The 25,168-nt window shown below is 46.7% G+C and overlaps 1 protein-coding gene across 1 annotated transcript in view; it reads right to left on the bottom strand.

The window, feature by feature from the left end:
* The window catches only part of LOC139266092 (uncharacterized), a 133,171-nt gene that overhangs the window by 88,411 nt on the left and 19,592 nt on the right, over window positions 1-25,168 (bottom strand). Inside the window, exons 5-9 of the mRNA XM_070883942.1 lie at window positions 23,890-24,032; window positions 20,343-20,482; window positions 17,769-17,923; window positions 11,948-12,015; window positions 10,333-10,418 (exon numbers count right to left, since the gene is read on the bottom strand). Of these exons, the coding sequence (XP_070740043.1) occupies window positions 10,333-10,418; window positions 11,948-12,015; window positions 17,769-17,923; window positions 20,343-20,482; window positions 23,890-24,032 (592 nt within the window). The remainder of the gene's footprint in view (window positions 1-10,332; window positions 10,419-11,947; window positions 12,016-17,768; window positions 17,924-20,342; window positions 20,483-23,889; window positions 24,033-25,168) is intronic.

Below are 25,168 nucleotides of genomic sequence, written 5' to 3'. Positions count from 1 at the left end.
AGACAGATCACAAACCCCTAACGTTCCTTTTGGCCGAAAACAAGGCCATAAATGCAAATGCATCGGCCTGCATACAGAGGTGGGCACTCACGTTAGCCGCCTATGACTACATAATTCGGCACAGACCGGGCACTGAAAACTGCCCCGATGCACTCAGCAGGCTCCCACTAGCCACCACTGAGGGGGCAACTGAGCATGATGCTGAGATGGTCATGGCTGTTGAAGCTTTCGAAAGCGAAGGTTCACCTGTGACAGCCCATCAGATTAAAGTCTAGACAAATAAAGACCCGCTACTGTCTTTAGTTAAGAAATGTGTCCTGAATGGGGACTGGGCAGCCACGTACGGGGCATGCCCTGAGGAATTTAATCCTTCATAGGCGCAAGGATAAACTCTCGATTCAGGCCGATTGCCTACTGTGGGAAAACCAAGTAGTCATGCCCCAGAGGGGCAGAGAGGTGTTTATCAGAGAACTTCACAATGAGCACCCGGGCATTGTCATGATGAAGGCAATTACCAGGTCACACGTTTGGTGGCCAGGGATAGATGCAGACCTGGAACTTTGTGTTCGCAGGTGCAACACGTGTGCTCAGCTGGGCAACGCACCCAGGGAAGCCCCCCTTAGCCCCTGGTCCTGGCCCGCCAAGCCATAGTCACGCATCCATGTGGACTACGCAGGTCCTTTCATGGGAAAAATGTTTTTGGTTGTAGTAGACGCTTACTCCAAATGGATTGAGTGTGCCATTTTAAATTCAAGCACATCCTCTGCCACGGTAGAAAGTCTACGGGCAATGTTCGCCGCTCATGGTCTACCGGATGTCTTGGTCAGCGACAATGGCCCGTGCTTCACAAGCACTGAATTCCAGGACTTCATGGCAGGCAATGGAATCAACCATGTCAGAATGGGACCGTTCAAGCCGGCCTCAAACGGCCAGGCGGAACGAGCAGTGCAGATAATCAAACAGGGGATGCTCAGAATCCAAAGGGGTTCCCTACAAAGCCGCTTATCACGCCTCCTGTTGGCCAATAGATCCCAACCACACTCGCTCACAGGGGTTCCACCCGCAGAGCTGCTAATGAAAAGGACGCTCAAAACCAGGTTATCCCTTATATATCCTACTATGAAAGAAATTGTTGAGAGCAGGCGTCAGTCACAATGTGACTACCATGACAGGAATGCGAGAGCGCGATGTATTGATGTCAATGACCCTGTTTTTGTCCTTAATTACGCTGCAGGGCCCAAAGGGCTTGCAGGCACTGTGATTGTCAAAGAGGGGAATAGGGTTTTGGTAGTTAAACTTACCAATGGACAAATCTGCCGCAAACACGTGGATCAAACTAAAAGGAGATTCAGCAACCCCATAGAAGAAGCAGAGGAAGAACACGACGTAGAGTTTACTCCACAACAGGTGACCAAACACTGGAATCAAGTGGAGGAGAGCCGAGTCACTGCGGGCAGTCCGGACAGACCTGAGGCACCGCAAACAGCAGACACTCAGGCCAGCGCCCAACAACCGGAGCCCCAACTCAGGTGCTCTGCAAAGGAGCTTAAACCACCAGAGAAACTTAACCTGTGATCGCAATAAGACTTTGGGGGGGGGGGGAGGTGATGTCATGTATTCAACTATCATTGTAACCCATGTATAAGCTGACCTAAGTTGAGACCTACCTTGAGAACATTGACCACAAGGGGGTGAACTTGTGGGAGACACTCCTAACCTGGACTTTCAGATATAAAAGGAGAAGCTCCACTCACCTTCATCACTTGAGGTCTTGGTAATAAAGGTAACTGGTCACAGAGTGACCTGCTCTCAAGTATGGGCCTCGTGTGCATTTATACTGTATAGTAAGGACATATCAACTTGCATCAATTTTTTTGGAGTAAGTTGTTTTTTCTGGCGTAAGTTAAAAAATGCCATTTTCCCCAAAAAATTTGCTCCAGAGAAAGTCAGTTAGGTACGATCTTTTTTAGTTCAGTTCTTTTTTCAAAAGGGGGCGTTCCCAGACACTTACGCCAGTTTTGGCCATTTATGCCACTTTGGCCAGCTAAAACTTACTCTAAATCGACTTAGGTCAGCGTATGTGGCCAGCTCTGAAAAACCTTGTGGGCAGTTAAGAAATCGGCGCAGGTTAGTACATTTAAAGCACCAAGACTTACAAAGCACTAAACAAACTACAAAAAGTAATAAGCAACCAATCAATAACAAACAAAAAATAGAAGTCCTACCTTTATGCCAGAATCACGTCTTTTTTTAAAAAGTCTGTCCTCCCTCATCAAAACACTCTTTTTCTCCCCCCCGTCCTCCCCCAAAGCACTCTTTCTCCCCCCCGACCCCCAAAATTCTCCTCTTCCCCGCCACCTCCCCCCGCCCCTCAATCAAAACTCTCAAGCACAACCATCAATGAATAAAAAATAAAACTGAAGTCCTACCTCGGCCCGGGAACTCAGCGGGCCGGCTGGCCGGTGCGGGAGGCCGCCCGGCTGGGGATAGGGTGCAGCGAGATCGAGGCGTCCCTTCAGCCGGGGATAGGGTTTGCGAGCATTGAGTCCTGCTCACAGCCTGCAGGACACGCTGGGAGAGGAGGAGCATGTGCGCAGGCGCCGGCACTGTTTTTAGCGCTGGCCCGTTGCTCCGCCCCCACTTCACAATGCACGCCACACGGGGGCTCCGGGGACTCGGAAGAGCGACCAGAATGGGGCGACTTTTTTCCGGCGCCGTTTCCAGCGTAAGGCAAATGTGCCGTAAAAAGGGGTTGGGCAAAAGTGAGCCCTTAAAAAGGAGGCAGACAAAAAGCAGCAAACTTTAGACCAATTAGCCTAACATCTGTGGTTGGAAAAATGTTGGAGTCCATAATTAAAGAAGCAGTAACAGGACATTTGGAAAAGCATAATTTGGTCAGGCAGAGTCAGCATGGATTTATGAAGGGTAAGTCAGGTGTGACAAATTTTGCTGGAATTTTTTGAGGATGTAACAAACAGGGTGGATAAAGGGGAACCAGTGGATGTGGTGTATTTGGACTTCCAGAAGGCATTTGACAAGGTGCCACATAAAAGGTTACTGCACAAAATAAAGGTTCACAGACTTGGGGGTAATATATTAGCATGGATAGAGGATTGGCTCATTAACAGAAAACAGAAAGATGAATTAAATGGTTCATTCTCAGGTTGGCAATCAGTAACTAGTGGGGTGCCGCTATTTACAATCTATATTAACGACTTGGATAAAGGGACCGAGCATAACATAGCCAAGTTTGCTGACGATACAAAGATGGGAGGAAAAGCAATGTGTGAGGATACAAAAAACCTGCAAAAGGATATAGACAGGCTAAGTGAGTGGGCAAAAATTTGGCAGATGGAGTATAATGTTGGAAAGTGTGAGGTTATGCACTTTGGCAGAAAAAAAATCAAAGAGTAAGTTATTATTTAAATGGAGGAAAATTGCAAAGTGGGACTTGGGGATCCTTGAGCATGAAACACAAAAAGTTAGTATGCAGGTACACATTACAACATAATTCTAAAAGGACAAAGAGTGTTAAAAAAACAAGCCTGAAGGCTTTGTGTCTCAATGCGAGGAGCATTCGTAATAAGGTGGATGAATTAACTGCACAGATAGCTGTTAACGGATATGATGTAATTGGGATTACGGAGACATGGCTCCAGGTTGACCAAGGCTGGGAACTCAACATCCGGGGGTATTCAATATTCAGGAAGGATAGACAGAAAGGAAAAGGAGGTGGAGTAGCGTTGCTGGTTAAAGAGATTAATGCAATAGTAAGGAAGGACATTAGCTTGGATGATGTGGAATCAGTATGGGAAGAGATGTAGAACACCAAAGGGCAGAAAACGCTAGTTGTGTACAGACCACCAAACAGCAGTAGTGAGGTTGGGGATGGCATCAAACAGGAAATTAGGGATGCGTGCAATAAAGGTACAGCACTTATCATGGGTGACAATCTACATATAGATTGGGCTAACCAAACTGGTAGCAATGCGGTGGAGGAGGATTTCCTGGCGTGTATAAGGGATGGTTTTCCAGACCAATATATCGAGGAACCAACTAGAGAGCTGGCCTTCCTAGACTGGGTGTTGTGTAATGAGAGAGGATTAATTAGCAATCTTGTTGTGTGAGGCCCCTTGAGGAAGAGTGACTATAATATGGTAGAATTCTTCATTAAGATGGAGAGTGACACTTGTTAAAAAATGAGGGAGAGAGAAAACAGGGAATTATAGACTGGATTGACTAGGCTTATATTCACTGGAATTTAGAAGAATAAGAGTGGATCTCATAGAAACATATAAAATTCTGACGGGATTGGACAGGTTGGATGCAGGAAGAATGTTCTTGATGTTGGGGAAGTCCAGAACCAGGGGTCACAGTCTAAGGATAAGGGGTAAGCCATTTAGGACCGAGATGAGGAGAAACTTCTTCACTCAGAGAATTGTGAACCTGTGGAATTCTCTACCACAGAAAGTTGTTGAGGCCAGTTCGTTAGATAGATTCAATAGGGTGTTAGATGTGGCCCTTACGGCTAAAGGTATGGAGAGAAAGCAGGAATGGGGTACTAAAGTTGCATGATCAGCAATGATCATAATGAATGGTGGTGCAGGCTCGAAGGGCCGAATGGCCGACTCCTGCACCTATTTTCTATGTTTGTACAGCAAGTGATCAGGAAGGCCAATGGAATCTTGGCCTTCATTGCAAAGAGGATGGAGTATAAAAGCAGGGAAATCTTGCTACAGTTATACAGGGTATTGGTGAGGCCACACCTGGAATACAGCATGCACTTTTGGTTTCCATATTTAAGAAAGGATATACTTGCTTTAGAGGCCGTTCAGAGAAGGTTCACTAGGTTGATTACGGAGTTGAGGGGGTTGATTTATGAGGAAAGGTTGAATAGGTTGGGCCTCCACTCATTGGAATTCAGAAGAATGAGAGGTGATCTTATCGAAATGTATAAGATTATGTGGGGGCTTAACAAGTTGGATGCAGAGAGGATGTTTCCACTGATAGGGGAAAGTAGAACTAGGTGGCATAATCTTAGAATAAGGGGTCGCCCATTTAAAATTGAGATGAGGAGGAATTTGTTCTCTCAGAGGGATTTGCTGCCTCAGAGAGCTGTGGAAGCTGGATCATTGAATACATTTAAGACAGAGATAGACAGTTTCTTAACCGATAAGGGAATAAGGGGTTATGGGGAGCAGTCAGAGAAGTGGACCTGAGTCAATGATCGGATCAACCATGATTGTATTAAATGGCGGAGAGGCTCAAGGGGCTGTATGGCCTACTGCTGCTCCTATTTCTTATATTCTTATGGTGATATTGGGGGACTTTTAATTAACCAAATTTCGATTGGGATGTTAGAGTAAAGGGAAAGGAAAGGGAGGAATTTCTGAAATATGTTCAGGAGAACTTCATTGCGTTTAAAAAAACGTTTTTTTTCTTTTTGCGAATGCGAGTTGCTGTTTTTTTTTGGAGTGCATGCGCTGTCCGTTTCAGGCGCACACTGGAAGCCCCACCCTGCGAGATCAAGATCGACTTGGATCGCGCCATCGCCAGGATGTGCGTATGCTGGAAGAAAACTTTGGATTTTTATTTTCAATGCCGTGGGGCTAAAAAAAAACAGGCGTCCAGGTGAGTGAGTGCCATTATTTTTAATTCGGGAAACTTGGGCCCTTGGAGAGGTTTAAGTTAATTAAGGCGAACCAGCATGGATTTGTAAAAGGCAGATCGTGTTTGACTAATCTAATCGAATTTTTTGACGAAGTAACAGAGAAGGTTGATGAAGGGAATGCAGTGGATGTTGTCTTTATGGATTTTAAGAAAGTGTTTGACAAAGTACCACTTAAAAGGCTGATTAACAAAATTGAGGCTCATGAAATAGGAGGGTCAGTGTCAGCTTGGATAAGAAATTGGCCTAAGGACAGAAAACAGTGAGTCGTCGTAAATGGTTGCTTTTCAGACTGTAGGATGGTAGACAGTGGTGTTTCCCAAGGGTCAGTGCTCGGACCACTGCTTTTTTTGATATATATAAGTGACTTTGATATTGGAATACAGAGTAAAATTTCAAAATTTGCCAATGATACCAAACATGGAGGTGTGGCAAACAGTGAGGATGATACCATTTGACTGCAACCGGACATAGATAGGCTAGCAGAATGGGAAGAAAAGTTACAGATGGAATTTAATACAGGGAAGTGTGAGGTGATGCATTTTGACAGAAGGGATGGGGAGAGAAATATAGACTTAATGGGGTCAAGTTTCAGCCTGAGTTGCTCCTACTTTTTTGGAGCAACTAGTTTAGAATGGAGTATCTTAGAAATTGCAATTCTCGGCATTTAGTTTGCTCCAGTTCTAGTGAATTAGAACAGTTTCATTTTAGAACAGATTTTTTTTTTTCAAAAGGGGGGCGTGTCCGGCCACTTACGCCTGTTTTGCAAGTTTAAGCAGCGAAAACTTACTCTAAACTAACTTAGAATGGATTTTTGTACGCTCAGAAAAACCTTGCCTACACTTAGAAAATCAGGAGTAAGGAAGAGACATGGGTTGGAGGGGGGGCGGGTCTGTGCGGGGAAATGGAAGTTTACAAACATGAAACACATCACTTTTACAAATAAAGAGCCATCATCAATAATAAATGATAAATAAATCAATAAATCAACCAATAAAACAATCAAAAAATGTTTTAAAAATTTAAATTTGTTTTTAAATAAATAAATAATTACGCTTCTACTCACCGACTGCAGCACCGGAAGCCCTACAACAGCGTGCTGGGACAGGCCCCCCCCCCCCCAGTGTGTCTCTCTCTCAGTCTGTCAGTGTCTCTCTCTCAGTCTATCAGTACCTCTGTGTTTCTGACAGCAAGTGGTGGAGGGAGGGGGGAGGGGGAGAAAGGGGAGAGGAGAGGGAAAGAGGGGGGAAGAGGAGAGGGAGAGAGGGTGGGAGAAAGGGAGAGGAGAGGGAGGGAGAGGAGAGGGAGGGAGGGGGAGGGAGAGGAGAGGGAGGGAGGGGGAGGGAGGGAGAGGAGAGGGAATGAAGGGGAGGCAGGGGGGAAGGGAGAGAAGAGGGAGGGAGGGGGAGGGAGAGGGAGGGAGGGGGAGGGAGAGGAGAGGGAGGGAGAGAGGGGAGCGAGAGGAGAGGGAATGAAGGGGAGGCAGGGGGGGGAAGGGAGAGAAGAGGGAGGGAGGTTGAGGGAGAGAAGAGGGAGGGAGGGAGGGGGAGGGGAGGAGAGAGGGAGAGGGAGGAGGCTGAACGGGTCCAGCTGACGAGAAGAAGCCGGGCCGAAGACTTCAGGCAGGGCCCACCTCCAGCAAGATGCCGGGGAGAGGGAGCAGACCGGACCTGAAAGAGGGAGGGCGGGAGAGAGCCAAAGGGAGCGGGAGATGAACGGCGGGAGCTGGGGAGGGGGCGGAGCCAGAGCAGAAGCTCGAGGAGGGAGGTCCAGTTGATCTTCACCGCCCCAGTGAGCCCATTCGGCCAGGGCTAGGGGCGGCGTGCTTCAGGCTCCTCCCACACAGCCTCGGGCGCCTGGAGCTACTGCACCTGCACGCACACTGTAGCGCATGTGCAGGTGTGACCTGGCTCCGTCCCCCACAGCTTGTGCTGCGCCGAGGGCCTGAATCGACTTGAGGGAGGGGAGAATACCGAGGTAAGTTTTCGGCGCGGTTTTGAGCGCGGAAATCAAGCGTGGCTCGTGGGGCTACGCCATTCTAGGCGCGGCCTGAAACTTGACCCCAAAGTCACAGCTCTAAAGAGTGCAGGGACAGAGGGACCTGGGGGCTCAGGTGCACAGGTGGCAGGACACATTGAGCGAATAGTTAGCAAAGAATATGGGATCTTGGACTTCATAAATAGAGGTATTGAGTACAAAAGCAGGGAAGTTAAGCTGAACCTTTATGAAGCTCTGGTTAGGCCACAACTAGAGTATTGCGTACAGTTCTGGTCACCACACTTCAGGAAGGATGTGAGGTCCTTGAGAGCCTGCAGAGATTATTTACCAGAATGGTTCCAGGGATGAGGGATTTTAATTACATGGTTAGGTTGCAGAAGCTGGGATTGTTCTCCTTGGCGCAAAGGAGGTTGCTAGAGGTGTATAAGATTATGACAGGTTTGGATAAAGTAGACAGAGAAAGGCTGTTCCCATTAGCTGATGGTACTAGAAGGCACAGATTTAAGGTTTTGGGCAAGAGATACAGGGGAATGTGAGGAAGAACTTTTTTATGCAGCGAGTGGTAATGACCTGGAACTTGTTGCTGACGAGGGGGGTGGAAGCAGAGACGATCAATGATTTCAAAAGGAAATTGGATGGGCACTTGTGGGAGAAAAACTTGCAAGGCTACGGGGATAAAGCGTAGGAATGGGACTGACTAGATTGCTCTACAGAGAGGCAGGACTCGATGGGCCGAATCGCCTCCTTCTGTGCTGTAATGTCACTATCTATGAGGCAATAGAGAGGGTACATCGCAGACTCATTAGGATTCTGCCGAGTATGAGGTAATATAACCCGAAGACTTGAAAAGTTGGGGTTGATTTTGTTAGAACAGCAGAGATTATGGGGCAATTTTCTAGGATGGAATGGATAGAAACAGATGGTTTCCAATTCGTGATGGGTCTAGAATGAGGGGACATAAATAAAAGATTAAATTTAAGAGATTTAGGACATGCGAAACTAAAAGCACAGCATTGTGAGGCTGAGGAATAAAAGGGATAGGAAAACAGAGCGGGCACATGGGATTAGGACTAATGCTTGTGTAGAAGATGAATACCAATGAAGACCTGTTAGGCCCAACAGCCTGTTTCCATGTTGTAATTTGTGTAATTCTACATAATTTTGTGGCCACAAAATGAACACACCCAGTAATTATTAAACAAAATCAAAACTGGCTTTAAAAAGTTTAAGTTTCATTAAGAGTCACCATAACTACACTAAAACATTATTTGTAGCTAACAGTGAAATCATTTATGGCATCAAGCATTCTAATATCCTCTGGTACTAACTACATTGGTTAGTGTGTTTTACAAAAATTCCTTTGTATTATATTTTAACAGAACGCTTATTTGTACGAACAAATTTGAGTTGTTCTATGCATGCGCACTGTCTGGGGTGGCGCTTAAACACCATCCCACCCCCAGTGGAACTGCGCATGCGCACCGGAGGTTCCAAACGCCCATGCACCTAGCTGCAGGGCTTCGGCCTCAACCATGCTTTCCTCCCTGTGGATGAGGTCAGGGGAAAGGGGCCAAGGTAGACGGTCAGGAATTCAGGGGAGTGGGCGGTGAGGGGCAGTTGTTAGATTAATCCTTTATTTGATTGACAAATATGTTCAAAAAGTACACATCAGAATTTTATGTGAACCCATTAACCAGTGTGCTACCAGTGGAAATCAAATTCGAAGCTGGAAATGAGCAAAGGCTGGTAAGTCCATTGACTTTTTCCCTTATGTTTAGGCCCATTTATAGATCCTGCCAAATAATGTCCAGTCTGAAAAGGGGAAAGAAAAATGGTCATTTAAAAAACAAATCAGTCCTTCAAGCTTCTCTATGACTATATTAAATGCATAGTTGCACAGAATTTTAGGGGGCAATTTGAATTATGTAGTACATTGACCCGTAATTTGCAATCAGCAGCAAAGCAAAGGTGCTCGCCACTGGCCTCAAAGAAAGCTGCCCACAGAGATCTCTGTGGCGAGAAGTTTGCCTTGCTCGATGTGCAATTGATTGTAGAACATTGCAAGGGGAATCCCCAGCGAAGAGTTACAGAGATGTCAACAAGCTGTCTTAAGCAGCTAATCACATTGACGAATTCTCAACAAACCAAGAAATGAAAAGCAGCTTTTATCGAGACTTCAAAAATATTAGAGAGCGAAATAAAGATTGGGATTTTCACATGGGGATAAAAGGTAAAAGCTGAAATATCATGAATAAAGTCTTTTTTTAAATTAAGCTTTAAAATTTTTTTAATTTTTATCATAATGGAGAAATTTGATACTCCACAAATATAAGTAAATGCACTGTTAAAACCCCAGTTCCACCTATTCCAACAAGGCTCGACATTTAATGGGATATTTGTCAGCAATATTAGCACATAAAAGTCTACGTTTTTGTCAGTCCACTGATTGCTGGCTATTGGGGATGGGGGCCACAGGGCAGCGTGTGCTGGAGCAGTGAATGACTGACCGCAACTTCAGGATTTCTGCGTTTAGATGTGCATGCGCTAAATCTTGAAGTTGCGGTAAGTTTCAGAGGGGTAATGTCGGCAAACGCCGACAGTGCCTGTAGCACTCCTTAGCTTCCACTTATCTATATAATTTCTGCATATTGGAACATACCTGGTCATTTTCTCCAGTTAGTTGGTTCCGATAGTAATTTTACAAGGCGTTGCTTCCAGTACAGAGGAATACTTGCACCAACTTTGGGCGAAACTTTAAAAAAAAAATCAAAGGTTTTTTTTCTTGACAATAGTGTTTACAACTACTCAAACAGTAATACTAATATACAAGATGGTACATTAATGCTGTGCATTAAAGCATAGTACCAGGTTACAGATTTGACTAACGGTATCCTCTGATAGCTCAAGGGATTGAGACAGAAATAGCTGAGCTGAACAAGGAGACCCCAGGTTCAAACCCTAATCTTTGCAGTTATTTGATCTTAGTTGGCCAATGGGAGAGGTATGACAATGAGCAACAGTGCTCCTGTATTAAGGAGGGGAAAATGGCAGAGTTTTTTGCCACAGGTCACTATCCAGTGACCCCTTCTGGAAAGTGCGCTTCATTTACATCAACAGTGGTTCCCTGTAAAGTAGAAAAAGAAAAACGAAAACTGTATTTGCTGTGTGATCAGGTGAAATATGGTAGTATGCAGCAAATATGGGAAAACCAGTACTGGTTTCGAGGCAGAGCATGTAATATTGAGCCGAGAGTTTTGTTTTTCTTCTTTCATGGGATGTGGGTGTCGCTAGCTAGTCCAGCATTTATCGTCCATCCCTAATTGTCCTTGAGATGGTGGTGGTGAGCTGCCTTCTTGAACCACTGCAGTCCATGTGGTGAAGGTACTCCCACAGTGCTGTTAAGTAGGGAGTTCCAGGATTTTGACCCAGCGACAATGAAGGAACAGCAATATATTTCCAAGTCAGGATGGTTGTTTGACTTGGAAGTGGTGTATTATCAAGGCTGCTCCAGGCCACCACACGCCTCTCCTTTTATGGCCCCAATCTACCGCTGGTGGTCTCTCGCAGGTCGGGGACGCCAGTTGTCTTGGTTAATCCTTGCCACTGGACCAAGACCTAGCTCTGTCAAACCCGTGTGGTGGCTGGTGAAGAAGATTACCATACGCTTGTTGCCCTTATCCTTCTGGGTGGTAGAGATCGCTGGTTTGCGAGGTGCTGCCGAAGAAGCCTTGGCAAGTTGCTACAGTGCAACCAGTAGATCGTACACTCTGCAGCCACGGTGCACCAGTGGTGGAGGGAGTGAATGTTTAAGGGGTGCCGATCAAGCGGGTTGCTTTGTCATTTGGATGGTGTCAAGCTTCTTGAGCATTGTTGGAACTGCACTCATCCAGGCAAGTGGAGAGTATTCCATCAAACTCCTGAATTGTGCCTTGTAGATGGTGGAAAGTCTTTGGGGAGTCAGGAAGTGAATCACTCACTACAGAATACCCAGCTTCTCACCAGCTCTTGCAGCCATAGTATTTATGTGGCTGGTCCAGTTAAGATTCTGGTCTATGATGACCCCCAGGATGTTAATGGTGGGGAATTTGACGACGGTAATGCCATTGAATGTCAAGTTGGTTAGACTTTGTCTTATTGGGAAAGTATACATGTTGGATGTTTGTGTACTTACAAAAAAAGTGAAAACCGTGGGGACTAAAAATAAGCTTCAGGGAGTGGAACAATTCTTTTGTACATAAAAACACATTTGACATTCACTAACCCACTGGCTGTTACACTTACCACAACTACCGTCGGAGAATTTTGCAAGCCCAGCTGCTGCCATCCTTTGGGAAAGCTGAGACCCTCTCCTAAAGGGAAAAGTTAAATCCAGTAAAACAAACCAACTATGTAAAAAGAAAGTGAACTTATACTGGAACAGGCTCTGTACTTATTAAACTGGACTAAATTAAACAGCACTACAAAAAAGTGGACAGGTTATACCTTAGATACTGGATGACGCATGTGTCTGTGCACATTCAGAGGCTGAACTCCAGGATATACTCAATCTATTCACTGAGGCATATGAAAGCATGGGCCTTACGCTTAACATCTGTAAGACAAAGGTCCTCCACCAGCCTGTCGCCGCCGCACAGCACTGCCCCCCAATCATCAAGATCCACGGCGCGGCCCTGGACAACGAGGACCATTTCCCATACCTCGGGAGCCTCTTATCAACAAAGGCAGACATTGATGCGAAGAGTCAGCACCGCCTCCAGTGTGCCAGTGTAGCCTTCGGCCGTCTAAGGAAAAGTGTTTGAAGAACAGGCCCTCAAATCTACCATCAAACTCATGGTCTACAGGGCTGTAGTAATACTCACCCTCCTATATGGATCTGAGACATGGACGATGTATAGAAGGCATCTCAAGTCGCTGGAGATATATCACCAATGATGTCTCCGTAAGATCCTGCAAATCCCTTGGAAGGACAGGCACACCAACAGCCGTGTCCTCGACCAGGCTAACATCCCCAGCATTGAAGCACTGACCACACTCGATCAGCTTCGCTGGCAGACCACATTGTACGCATGCCAGATACGAGACTCCCTAAGCAAATGCTTTATGCAGAGCTCCTTCATGGTAAACGAGCCAAAGGAGGACAGCGGAAACGTTATAAGAACACCCTCAAAGCTTCCCTGGTAAAGTGCGACATCACCACTGACACCTGGGAGACCCTGGCCGCAGACCGTCTGAGGTGGAGAAAGTCCATCCGGCAGGGCGTTGAGCTCTTCGAGTCTCAACGCAAAGAGCATGAAGAGGCCAAGCGCAGGCAGCGGAAGGAGTGCGTGGCAAACCAGCCTGAGCGACCCCCTCCCCCGACAAATGTCTATCCCACCTGTAACAGGGTCTGTGGCTCTCGTATCAAGACTGTTCAGCCATCAAAGAACTCACTTTGGGAGTGGAAACAAGTCTTCCTCGATTCCGAGGGACTGCCTATGATGATGAGATGCTGGCTGTTCATTCAGCATATATTAGCTAAAATGGGCCAAATATTTTGATTACTGAAATGATGATTCTAGTCAGCAGTGAAGATGAGCGAGGGGCAAATTGTTTTTATATATTTATACTAGCAGATCTCTTGTGGTCTTGCTCATGGTGAGTCAGAATTTTTCAAAAACACGGGTCCCATGGCAAATCATCATCATCATAGGCAGTCCCTCGGAATCGAGGAAGACTTGCTGCCACTCCTGAAGTGAGTTCTCTGGTGGCTGAACAATCCACCAGAGTCACAGACTCTGTCACGGGTGGGACAGATATTCGCCGAGGGAAGGGGTGTATGGGACTGGTTTACTGCACGCTCCTTCCGCTGCCTGCGCTTGACCTCGTCACGCTCTCAGCATTGAGATTCAAAGAGCTCAATGCCCTCCCGGATGCACTTTCTCCACCTAGGACTGTCTTCGGCCAAGGACTCCCAGGTGTCAGTGGTGATGTCGCACTTTACCAGGGAGGCTTTGAGGGTGTCCTTGTAACGTTTCCGCTGCCCACCTTTGGCTCGTTTGCCATGAAGGAGCTCCGCATAGAGCATTTGCTTAGGGAGCCTCGTGTCTGGCATGCGAACTATGTGGCCTGCCCAGCGAAGCTGATCGAGTGTGGTCAGTATATTACCAGGGATACCGACTTACTACGATTGGGGTGGCCATGGAATCTGGGAGCACAAAGTGAGTCCAGAGATGGCAGTCACAAGGTCTAGCAGTAACTTAAAGGCCGGGGGAGGGGGGGAAAGGGGGGCTGTGAATTCCTGCAACATTGGAGGGGAGGTTCGAACCAATCAAATCACTTTTGAAAATATTTTTGTCAATTCATTATCGCTCGTGTGCGCCTCTTGAAACCTTCATCACATTTAAAAAGTATTTGGATGTGCACTTGAAGTGCCGTAAACTAAATGGCTATGGACCAAGAACTGGAAAGTGGGATTAAGCTGGATAGCTCTTTGTTGGCTGGCGCGGACACGATGGGCTGGAATGGCATCCTTCCGTGCTGTAAATTTCTATGGTTCTATGATTAACTATAATTATCCTCAGTAACAAATTTCTAATGTAAAAAAATAAGGTGTATGAATGGTATAGTTTAACTCAGCGATACAAACATTCTTAAGGCAGAACTCCCCTCTCCACCTGATGTGCCTAAATATGTGTAGAAGAGACCATCTCTTTCTGCAAAGTACTATGACAATGATAATTCTGTACCCTACCATCACTGCACATCTGAAAAGGTTAGAGGTGCACCTGACAAAAGTAGCACATGGGTAAAGATTGAGGCCTAGCAATTAGTTTGCCCCCGAAAACAATTGCAAGGATCGCGATGCGCTAGCAACCCACGCCCATTCAGAGGACTACAGACAGCATGCAAGCTCTCACCACTGCCACTCCACCAGTGCTGTTGCTGTTGCTGTTGCCGGTCAGCCAGCCAGCCAGCCCAGACTATTGCCACCCATGCAGAGGTAGTGCAGTCTGCAGAGGTGCTCGAGGTTGTCCTGCAAGGCCATCTGCAGTCTCCTCACTGAAAGTCAACAGCCTTCCACCGGCCATTTTGCATCCACTGGAGTAGCACTTCATAGGAGTACTAGGACAGACAAAAGCAGACTGAAGACAGGCGCTAATGGAATGCACAAGGATGATTCATTGACTTTGTTAGGTTATATTAGATGGGTTGATGGATAAAGTTGGATTGGAATGTTTGTGGTGGTTTTCATTTCAACATTGTGGCAAAAAGGACGCTGTGATGGTCAGTAACAGAGGGAAGGCAAGGTGTGGGACTACTGCTGAATGGGGAATTGGGGTTGCGTTCACTCCTACCACAGTCAAATTAGTCGATCATGGACAGCCTGGGCAGAAAGGGGCCGTCTGGTTGGCTCCTCCTCAGATGGTGGCTATAACCCTGGTGCAAGGGGCTGTGCCCTCATAATGGCGAGGTTGTGGTGCATGCAACAAATGACGAGGAACCAATGTGTTCTGCTGAGTACTGCAGGACTCCTTCAGAGCGGTCCAAGCAGCGGAAGCGTTGCACAAGGACTCCAATGGTCTGCTCTCAGATTCCGTGTGGCAGTATGACTCTCATTGTATGCATGGTGCCCACATGTGGTTGGGTTGTAAAGCGGAGTCATGAGCCAGGTGATCAGCGGATAACCTTTGTCGCCTAGTATCCATGCTCTGGTTTGTCTTGGTGGCTCAAAGACTGAGGGAACAGCGGACTGGCGCAGAATGAAAGTATCATGATTGCTGCCAGGATACTGAGCATTCACCATCATGTGCTAAGCATGGTCACACCAACTGCACATTCAGCGAGTGACCTTTGTGGCACATCTCAGCATTTAGGTGCGGTCCCCGCAAAGCCACAAGCGTGCAGTCGATGGCACCTTGCACCATGAGGAAGCCCGCAAATATACGAGCATGCTCCACCTGCTTCTCTCTGGTCAGAGAGAAGACAATGAATACCCCTTTCCTGGCATAAAGAGCACCTCTTACCTATTTTGCGCAGCAGTGGATGGCAAACTATGAGATGTTACAGATGTCGCTTGCTCCAGCTGGGAAGGATCCCGACATGAAAAAAGTCAGGGCCACGGTGACCTTCACAGCCACTGGCAATGCTGTCCTTGCCCTGGCATGAGGCTGCAGGTCTGGTTGCAAGAGGTGGGAGAATCTTTCGTAAAGCACAGATGCCTCATACACTGCTATTGGCTCAGGTTTTTTTCTCTTCGTTCCGGGATGTGGGCGTCGCAGGCATGGCCAGCATTTATCACCCATCCGAATTGCCCTTGAGAAGGTGGTGGTGAACCACCTTCTTGGACCATTGCACTCCTTGTGGTGAAGGTATTCCCGACAGTGCTGTTAGGGAAGGAGTTCCAGGATTTTGTCCCAACAATGATGAAGGAACGGCGATATACTTCCATATCAGGATGGTGCGTAATTTGGAGGTGAATTTGCAGGTGATAGTCCTCCCATGTGCCTGCTGCCCTTGTCCTTCTAGGTGGCAGAGGTGCTGCCGAAGAAGCTGTGGCGCGTTGCTGCAGTGCATCTTATAGATGACCCCAAGCGGGCAAGGCCTCCTGCTGACAGCCCTTCTCCCCCTCTGCCTCCCTCTGCGAGCAGCTGGTTCTCATCTTCACTGCCTCTGCTCCCTCTCCCTGTCATGCTGCAGGCCAAGGGAGATGACAACTAGAGCAGCCATGACTGGGAGCAAGTGGTTTGACTATAAACCTTGAAGTCAGAAGCAAGGCCTTCTCCACTTGCAGCACCACTCCCGGTCACCTCACCAACTTTAAACAACTCTAGAAAGCTCCAAACAGTTCCACAAGTTTACAAAGAGCCAGTAAAAATTAATCAGCCAATGACCCAAGAGTGGTTGATAATCCTCATTGCTGGTAGGGGTCCTTGCAGCTGCTGAACGTGTGGTCAACTGTGCAAGGTTAACACAAGGCATTACTTCCAGCATTGAGGACAAAAATGGCAGTGCTGACATCAAATTGACGTCATGATCTGCCTACATTGAGGTATAGTAGCACAGTGGTTATGTTAGTGGACTAGTAATCCAGAGCCTTGTCTAATGATCCAGAGCCATGAGTTCAAATTCCACCACAGCAGCTGGGAAATTTTAAAATTCAGTTAATTAAATAAATCTGGAATAAAAAGGCAAATATCCGGAATCATGACCATGAAACTAGCAGAGTGTCGTAAAAACCCAACTGGTTCACTAATGCCCTTTAGAGAATGAAATCTGCCGCTCGTACCTGGTCTGGCCTATATGTGACCCCAGATCCACAGCAATGTGGTTGACTCTTAACTGCCGCCTGAAATGGCCTAGCAAGCCACTCAGTTGTCCACTACAAAAAACTGCAGAGGTTCAAGAAGGCAGCTCACCACCACCATCTAAAGGGCAATTAGGAAAAGGCAATAAATGCTGGCCTAGCCAGCAACACCCACATCCCGTGAATGAATAAAAAAAAATACTCCTGGCTCATGCTCCCAGCACCGACACGACCGCTCTCACCAAGAGCCCCACAGCAGAATTATGCGCAGCAGCTCATGTTATATATGCAGACTATAGATATACTCTCTGTGTAGTCACTGTATAATTGCATAAGATGGAGACTTGTAACCTGATGTACTATCAATAAGGTTTACACTGTGTATATATTATGCTGGCACCACTAGAGGGTGCAACTGGTGGAGACGGGGGTTTCCTGCCCCTGTGACAGAGGCTGTTCACCAGACGGCACTGCGGTGGGAAACCTGAGGGTCACCTGCATAGGTGTGCAGGGCCCAGTATAAAAGGCTGCTCACCATGCTTGTGCCTCACTCTGGAGTTACGAATAAAGGACCAAGGTCACTACAGTTTGAGTACAACACATTGCCTCGTGGAGTCATTCATAAATGCATTACAGACATAACAGCTCGGATGCCATTTTCAACCGAAAACTGCACCTAAACGGCGCTTCGCAATTGAATTTTTAGTCTCAAGATTTCTACCCCCTACAGTAAATACAAATTAAAACCAAACCATCGTATGTATTTAAGCCAAACAAGAATATCACAACTCAGGGGACATGGAGATCTTGCTTGCGTACCTCATGATCCCTATCTTCCCTCTTTCGCTGAAGAGCGCCACTGTCATGATGCTCAATCTTTGGTAAAGTCTCGCAAAGAATGTTTTATTTTTCACAAACTTCTTGAACCAGTTGCTCTCTGACGTGGACCAGGTGGCACCATGTATTGGAGAAACCTGCAGAAGATGATTTGATAGTATATTGTTTTTGTTAAACCTCATTCCCCCCCCTACTCCCCGCAATGCCAAGCCCAGTATCACACGCTAATCGTTAAAGTTATAGATTTGGATGTGAAGTGGGCAAATCAGTAAGCCACTGTTAAGTGTCTGATCAACTTAACAGGTCAGTTAAAAAACACTGCACAATATGGATGTCTATAGGGAGGCACACATCCCATTCCTCCGTCACCTCCATCGTGATCCCACCACCAGATACATCTTCCCCTTCCCTCTCCTTTCAGCATTCCGAAGGGACCATTCCCTCCAGGACACCCTAGTCCACTCCTTAATCACCCCCAACAACCCCTCCCGTTCCCACGGCACCTTCCCATGTAAGCACAGGAGATGCAACACCTATCCTTTTACTTCCTCCCTTCCCACCAACCAGGCCCCCTCCCCCACCCCCAACACTCTTTCTAGGTGAAACAGCGATTTACCTGTACATCCTGCAATTTAGTATAATGTATTCGCTGCTCACGATGAGGTGTCCTCTACATTAGAGAGACCAGAGATTGGGTGACCACTTTGTGAAACACCTTCATTCAATCCGCAAATGTGACCCCGAGCTTCCAGTCGCCTGTCACTTTAATATCTGTCTCCCTTCCCTCCTTTTTTAACCCTCACCCCACCCCGATCTATGTAATTGTTTTCTCTCGTCTCCCATGGCAGCTGGTAATTATTCTGCCATTCACACCCTATCTAGACTAACCTTTTTCTAACTCCTGCCATTACCATCTCAAGTCGGCCCATCATCCCTTTTGTCTCTCTAATCTCTCCTGTCTTCCACCCTATCACAGACCTTCCCTTTTGTTCTTCCTCCCCTCCCCCTTTCAGTGCTCTTTAAGAATCTGTTAATTTCGAACATTCGCCAGTTCTGACGAAGGGTCATCGATCTGAAATGTTAACTCTGTTTTTCTCTCCACAAATGCTGCCTGATCCGCTGAGATTTGCAGCATTTTCTGTTTTTATATCACTTTAATTCTCTGCTCCCCTCCCACTCTGACCTCCCGCTCCACTCCCACTCTGACCTCCCGCTCCACTCTGACCTCCCGCTCCACTCCCACTCTGACCTCCCGCTTCACTTCCACTCTGACCTCTTGCTCCACTCTGACCTCCTGCTTCACTCTGACCTCCCGCTCCACTCTGACCTCCTGCTTCACTCTGACCTCCTGCTTCACTCTGACCTCCCGCTCCACTCCCACTCTGACCTACCACTCCACTCCCACTCTGACCTCCCGCTTCACTTGCACTCTGACCGCTTGCTCCACTCCGATCTCCTGTTCCACTCCAACCTCTGGCTGACCTCCCACTCTGATTTATGCTCCACTCACACTCTGACCTCCCACTACACTCTGACCTCCCACTCCACTCCCACTCTGACCTCCTGCTCCACTCCGACGTCCCACTTCGCTCCCACTTTGACCTCGGGCTCCACTTCCACTCTGACCTCACACTCCACTCCCACTCTAACATTGGCCTCTTACACTGTTCCAATGACGCTCAAAAAACAGCGTCATTAGGCAATTTATAGCCTTCTGGACTCAACATCGAGGTCAACAATTTCAGATCATAACGTCTGCCCCCTTTTTTTCCTAGACGGCAGCTGTTGATTATTTTTTTGTTTCCTTTTACACCTCCTCTACACCTACTTTTTGTATCTTTTATTGTCCCATTACCATCTCCTTTTGCCTTGTACAATCATACCGTTTGTCATTTAATCTCTCCTCCCTTCCACCCTATCACAGACCTTCCCTTTTGTTCTTTCCTCCCCTCCCCCTTTTCTTACCTCTGCACTTGCTTAAAACCTGTTATATCTCTAGCTTTACTCCAGTTCTGACGAAAGGTCATCTGTTTCTCTCGCCACAGATGCTGCCTGACCTGCTGAGTATTTCCAGAATTTTCTGTTTTAGTTCAGATTTCCAGCATTTTGTTTTTCCTTTACAAAACTCTTTTTGTTACAGAATCTGAACAGCATTACCTATTAAGGACAATATGTAGATCTTTGGGACACTCTTTATTATTTGTGAGGGTAACAGTGTCTCAAAGTTAATGAATAGGTGGGACTTGGGGGGATCATTAAGTTTATACCCCACCCCTTCCATGGCACTGAGCACAGGTGTTGCAGCACACTTACATGACTGCATCTCCTAACTCAGCAGTCATAAAATCATGTGTCTTGTTCAATCAATTAACATTAGAGCTAAAAGGGTTTAATGTAGCATTATTCGATATCCTTGCTATAGCTGCAATTATAATTGTATCAGACTAAGAATAATCCTCCCTAAACTTTATTTGTTCCCGATTTGGCATTAGATATAAAAAATAATTAAATTCCACATGCTGAATTGTCTTAAAACTCACACTCCAATGTACTTACATTTTCTAAAGACACACGCAAAGCTTGTTGGGGAAGGACACAACATGTTGGAGTTAGAGATTTTAAACAACTAACTGGAAGGGAAGCCGAGAATCCATAATCGACACACAACACTTCCACTAAAATGTGTTGGTGGTTATCTGCAAAAATAAAGTCAAAGTTAACAATTTACCTTGTCACTGCAAATTTATGTTTTAGAAAATGAATTCAAACAGACTGATTATTACAGAGGAAAAACATCTATCAGTAATCTGCTACAACCCGATATGCAAAAAGCCTGGTGTATCATAGAATCTAAATTTATGTCATTTATTATTTGTAGAGAGTTTATCCAACTGGATGATCCAAGGCATGCAGCAAATTGTACCAGAGCTTCTTGAACACTCGTGAATGCTGTGTAAACATTGTCAGAACCTAAGGCCCCAAATTTCCCCAGCCGCTTACAGCAGCGTAGTTAGATGTGGTGCGCCGAATTTATGGGGGAAAAAAACGTACTGAAAACTTACCGGTAAAATTTGGCTGTTCCTGGATCCCTATGGGCCCGTGACGTGGCGCTGAGAAACCTGCGGGGGGCGGAGCTTGGGCCGCGCTTGTTCAGCGCAGCTGGCAGGGGGGCGGGGCTTGGGTCCGGCATGTCCTCGAGTGCCGGCAGGGGGACGCATGACTGTTTGTGCGTGTGCGCATGTGCAATGCGCGTTAAAGCATGGGGCAGGAACCTTGGCAATCGCCCATTTAAAGGGAGAGCGTCCTCAGTGCCTCAGCAGCATTGGCAGTGGGCCATATTAGAAGGTAAGATGTGAATTGTGATTTTTGAGTGGAAAGGAGTGCTGCATAGATGCATGAAAGGTGAGAACTGTGTGTTTACAAGATGACCTGAGTGTAAATCCAATATACCAATGACGCAAGAGTGTGCAACAAGGACGAAGAACTTCTTGCATGAGGAGGTGGAGAAACTCATCACTGTCATTGAAGACAGATGGCAGGAGCTGGATATCAGTTAGAGGTCCTGCAAAAGTTCCACCCAAAGAAATGAGGAGACACTGGAACCTAGTTGCAGAAGAATTCTCTGCAGGGGTGAAGTCCGCAAGAACTGGAAGCCAGTGTAAAAAGAAATGGCAGGACGTTGGTCAAGTAGTGAAAGTAAGTATTATCTTGAGTTTTAAATGGAATTGCAATTGTTACTGTGATTATCTGTATATGTCCCATCCATCAGAAGCTCACCATGTGGCAAAAATTATATTTTCATCTTTGCAGAAGAAATTGGCCCACAACAAAAGGGAGAGAACTAGAACAGGAGGAGGGCTGCCAAATCTGCACCAACTATCACCACTGGAACAGAGGGTCGCTGCCTTGCTGAGTCGCACCTGCAGAAAAAGAATCAGCTCTGCACAAGCTGGGCCCACACGCGAGGGTGAGGGTCAATCATGAAAATGCATCGTCGCCCTTCAAATCAACCTGCTGACTGGCCTGCTACGCGCGAGACTACTCATTCCACCCATCCTGCCCCCTCCTTTCCTGCTAACCATTTGACTGATCTGTTGTATTTTGCAGAACAAGAAGATAATTTTGAACATCCTGAAAATCAACAAGAAGATCCAGATGCGTCCGCTCCAGACCAAGGAAGGGGGGGGGAAGGAGGGGTCCATAGATCTATGACCAAGGGAGAATGCTGATCGTGATATGGATCAGTCCATGGTACAGGGCATCACTTTGCCAGACACCTCCATGAGCTCTGCCACGACATTCCTTGGTTTCACACCTTCCGAGGTTACGCGTCCCAGTGGCGGTGGTGGAGTGCAGGTTGGAACACCCAGGGCCCCACCGTCCCAGCCTACGCCTCACACTGGAGGGGGTGCCGATATGCAGACCCACGGTGAGGGGAAGGAGATGCAGCCTTCATCAGATGTACATCAGGTTATGTCATTGGGTGAGGAGACCAATGCCCTTACCCGATCACTCGTGGCCGCTGTCAGTGGGGTGAGGTTGCGACACTGTCGGAGAAATATCAACACTGAGACGGGAACTGAGGGCGGGCATGTCAGAGGGAGTGCAAATGATAGCAGAGGCCATGAGGGAGCTAGCTGCTGCAATAAGGGTACACAGGCCTGACAATCAAATGCGACTCCCACTGCAATCCCCACACCAGCCTCTGTTGAGACCCAAGCCGGGCCCCCAGCTCTCCCCCAACCCCACCACCATCACCGTCCCTATGAGGAAGTTCACATTCCCTGATATGTGGGTGAGAGATGGGTGCAGCCTTTCTTTGCTGTTGTTGTTGTTGAAGTGCATTGTAAACTTTCCAATAAAGGATTTTTTGCATTAAAACTGAATTATGTTCCATTATCACCACACAACAATCAGGAACAACCGTAAAAAAAACCCACACCCCTACAGTTATGTGTGCCTGCTGCCCCTAGCCCTGGCCGAAGGGCTAGCCGGTGCGTTCTGCAGTCGGCAAGGCAGGACTGCTCTATTTTCAGTAGCTGATTTATCTTTCATTTATTTTTGATGATGTCGTGAAGATATTGTGCTGAAGTTGTTTTGATGTTGTGCTGATGCTGTGAAGTTGTTTAGTGTTTTAGAATCCTCTAACTCACCCCCCACCGCCCCCATCTATGACTACCTACGCTGATTTTATAAATGTAGGTAAGGTTTTTCTGAGCCTACAAAAGTGGCCAAATATACTGGCCTAAGTTAGTTTGGAGTAACTTTTAGCTGGCCAAATTTGCTTCCATGGCCAAAACAGGTATAAGTGGCTGGTCACGCCCCCTTTTGGAGAAAAAAACCTAAAAAAAAACCTAACTAACTGACTTACACTGGAGTAAGTTAAATGGGGAAATTTGCGATTTTTAAGTTACTCCAAAAAAAGCTACTTGCTCCTGGGGAAATTTGAGCCAATATATCTAAATTGATACCCTGTACTATGAAAAGGAACTATCTACTAATGCCTCAATACAGCAATATATTGATGTCATTCTCCAAGATGGGTACAAATCTGTTAAAGCACTCTTCAAAAATCTTTCAATCAACAGTAATCCTCCATGAATGATTTTATACCAGTCATGCTGAAACTCGCCATAAAGAATGTCACTATAACCATGCCATTGGTATGCTGCATGCAGAACAAACTATATCACAATGACAACAGAAACGAGAATGGAAGGTCTTGGTTTCAATTCACCGGGGTGTGTTGATTTGGCTGATTTTAGCAGGGCAGCAGTTTGGATTTTACAATTAGCATAGACCTCTGGAAAGTGCACATATGCAGATGTTGGTCAAGGCAGGATCAGGCCTGGCTTTGGTGTCTGCTCTGACTGAACAGCCGCCGACAGTCACTGTCTAGGCTCCCGCATGAAGATGGCTACTCGTGCAATCTTAGTACAGATACTTCCATGAAAAATATGATTTGCGGGTTAGAAAAACCTACAAAAAAGTACAGCATTTACACTTGTAATTTTCCTTAAGTGTTTCATTTTACTATTATGGTCTATATTCTGTTTTTATAATACATTTTCTAGCTCACTTATCATACAGCCTGTACCCATACCATCTGTGATTGTTGCTTCACATTCCACAATTCTGATGACCCGTGCCCTGTACCACTGTTTGCTTTCCGGGAACCAAGCACACACATAGGAGCTGATCAAAGGGATGTAACACATTGTAGCAGTGCTCATCGAGCACTCGATGCTGTAAAAACAAGGTGACCTAATGTTAATTTTGTCAGCAGGCTCAGCTGAGGCCTGGGAGCAGGTTACCAACACACACTCTTGCACAACATGGGGAATCCATTGACGAGGATATTTCTAGCCCCAAGAACAGTCAAAGTTATGGACATCAGATTTCTGGGTCAGCTTTTGCAAATGGGAGAATCTAAGTCTACTCGGACACCTGCCAGCCCCACACTATTGGAAAGTCCAGTGCCTACTACCATCTTGGGATGGGGGCAAATTGCTCAGTCCACCCTGGAGAAACAATTTCTGCATCCCATTTGACCTCCATTGCAACAGCCAATCATAATTTTAAAAACTCACATTTTTTCCAAGGATCCAGGTCACTTCCATAGCCTGAACACCCACCCCAAACCATGGGCCCATATGTGCTCTTCTGGAAGCCAGTACACCTCATCTAGTTCAGCGCACTGGCTTGCAAACAGACACCAAGTCCCCGTAGGATTGGGGAAGCTGTCCATATCTTTGGCCCCAACCCCTCCATGTAAGTGGCCTTGTTCCGGACAGGTGGAGGTTATGGTCCCAAACTGTGACTCCTGCCACAGTTACGGCAGGAGTCCGCCAGAACAGCCAAGAGATTTAAGTGCAAGACTGGCATGACATTAAAGTAATTTTTTTAAAGTGAGGGTTAGAGAGAAAAAGATCGATGACGAGGGGACCGCTGGCCTCTCAGCATCCTCCCATAGGGGGAGCAGGTGAGTGAGGGAGTATGCATGGACGGCTAAGGATGAGGTGAGTGACTGTGGAGCAAGGGGGAGAGCAGGATGTAGGGGTTGAATTGGCAATTCAAAAGAGAAGGGTAGTGATGGGAGTGAGGCGTTAGTAGGAAAGGGAGGAGATAGTGGGAAAATGAAGGGGCAGGGAATGCGAAAGGAATGAGGGGGTGAGGGAGAAGCACAAATGATTGGGGAGGGGATAGGAAGGGTGCTCCAGGGGCCATAATTTCCCTGCAAACTCCACCCAAATGCTGTATGCTGCCTTTGGTGGCTCCTGTTCCAACAACACCAAGCCGTTCCACCCACCACTCCCGACAACACCAAGCCTTTTCACCCACTACTCCCAACAACACCAAGCCGTTTCACCCAACACTCCCGA

This window comes from Pristiophorus japonicus, chromosome 6, assembly GCF_044704955.1.
Source record: "Pristiophorus japonicus isolate sPriJap1 chromosome 6, sPriJap1.hap1, whole genome shotgun sequence".
In the NCBI taxonomy this organism is placed as follows: domain Eukaryota; kingdom Metazoa; phylum Chordata; class Chondrichthyes; family Pristiophoridae; genus Pristiophorus; species Pristiophorus japonicus.
Note: the sequence above shows the minus strand (reverse complement) of the source record. Positions and strands in the feature narration are given on the sequence as shown.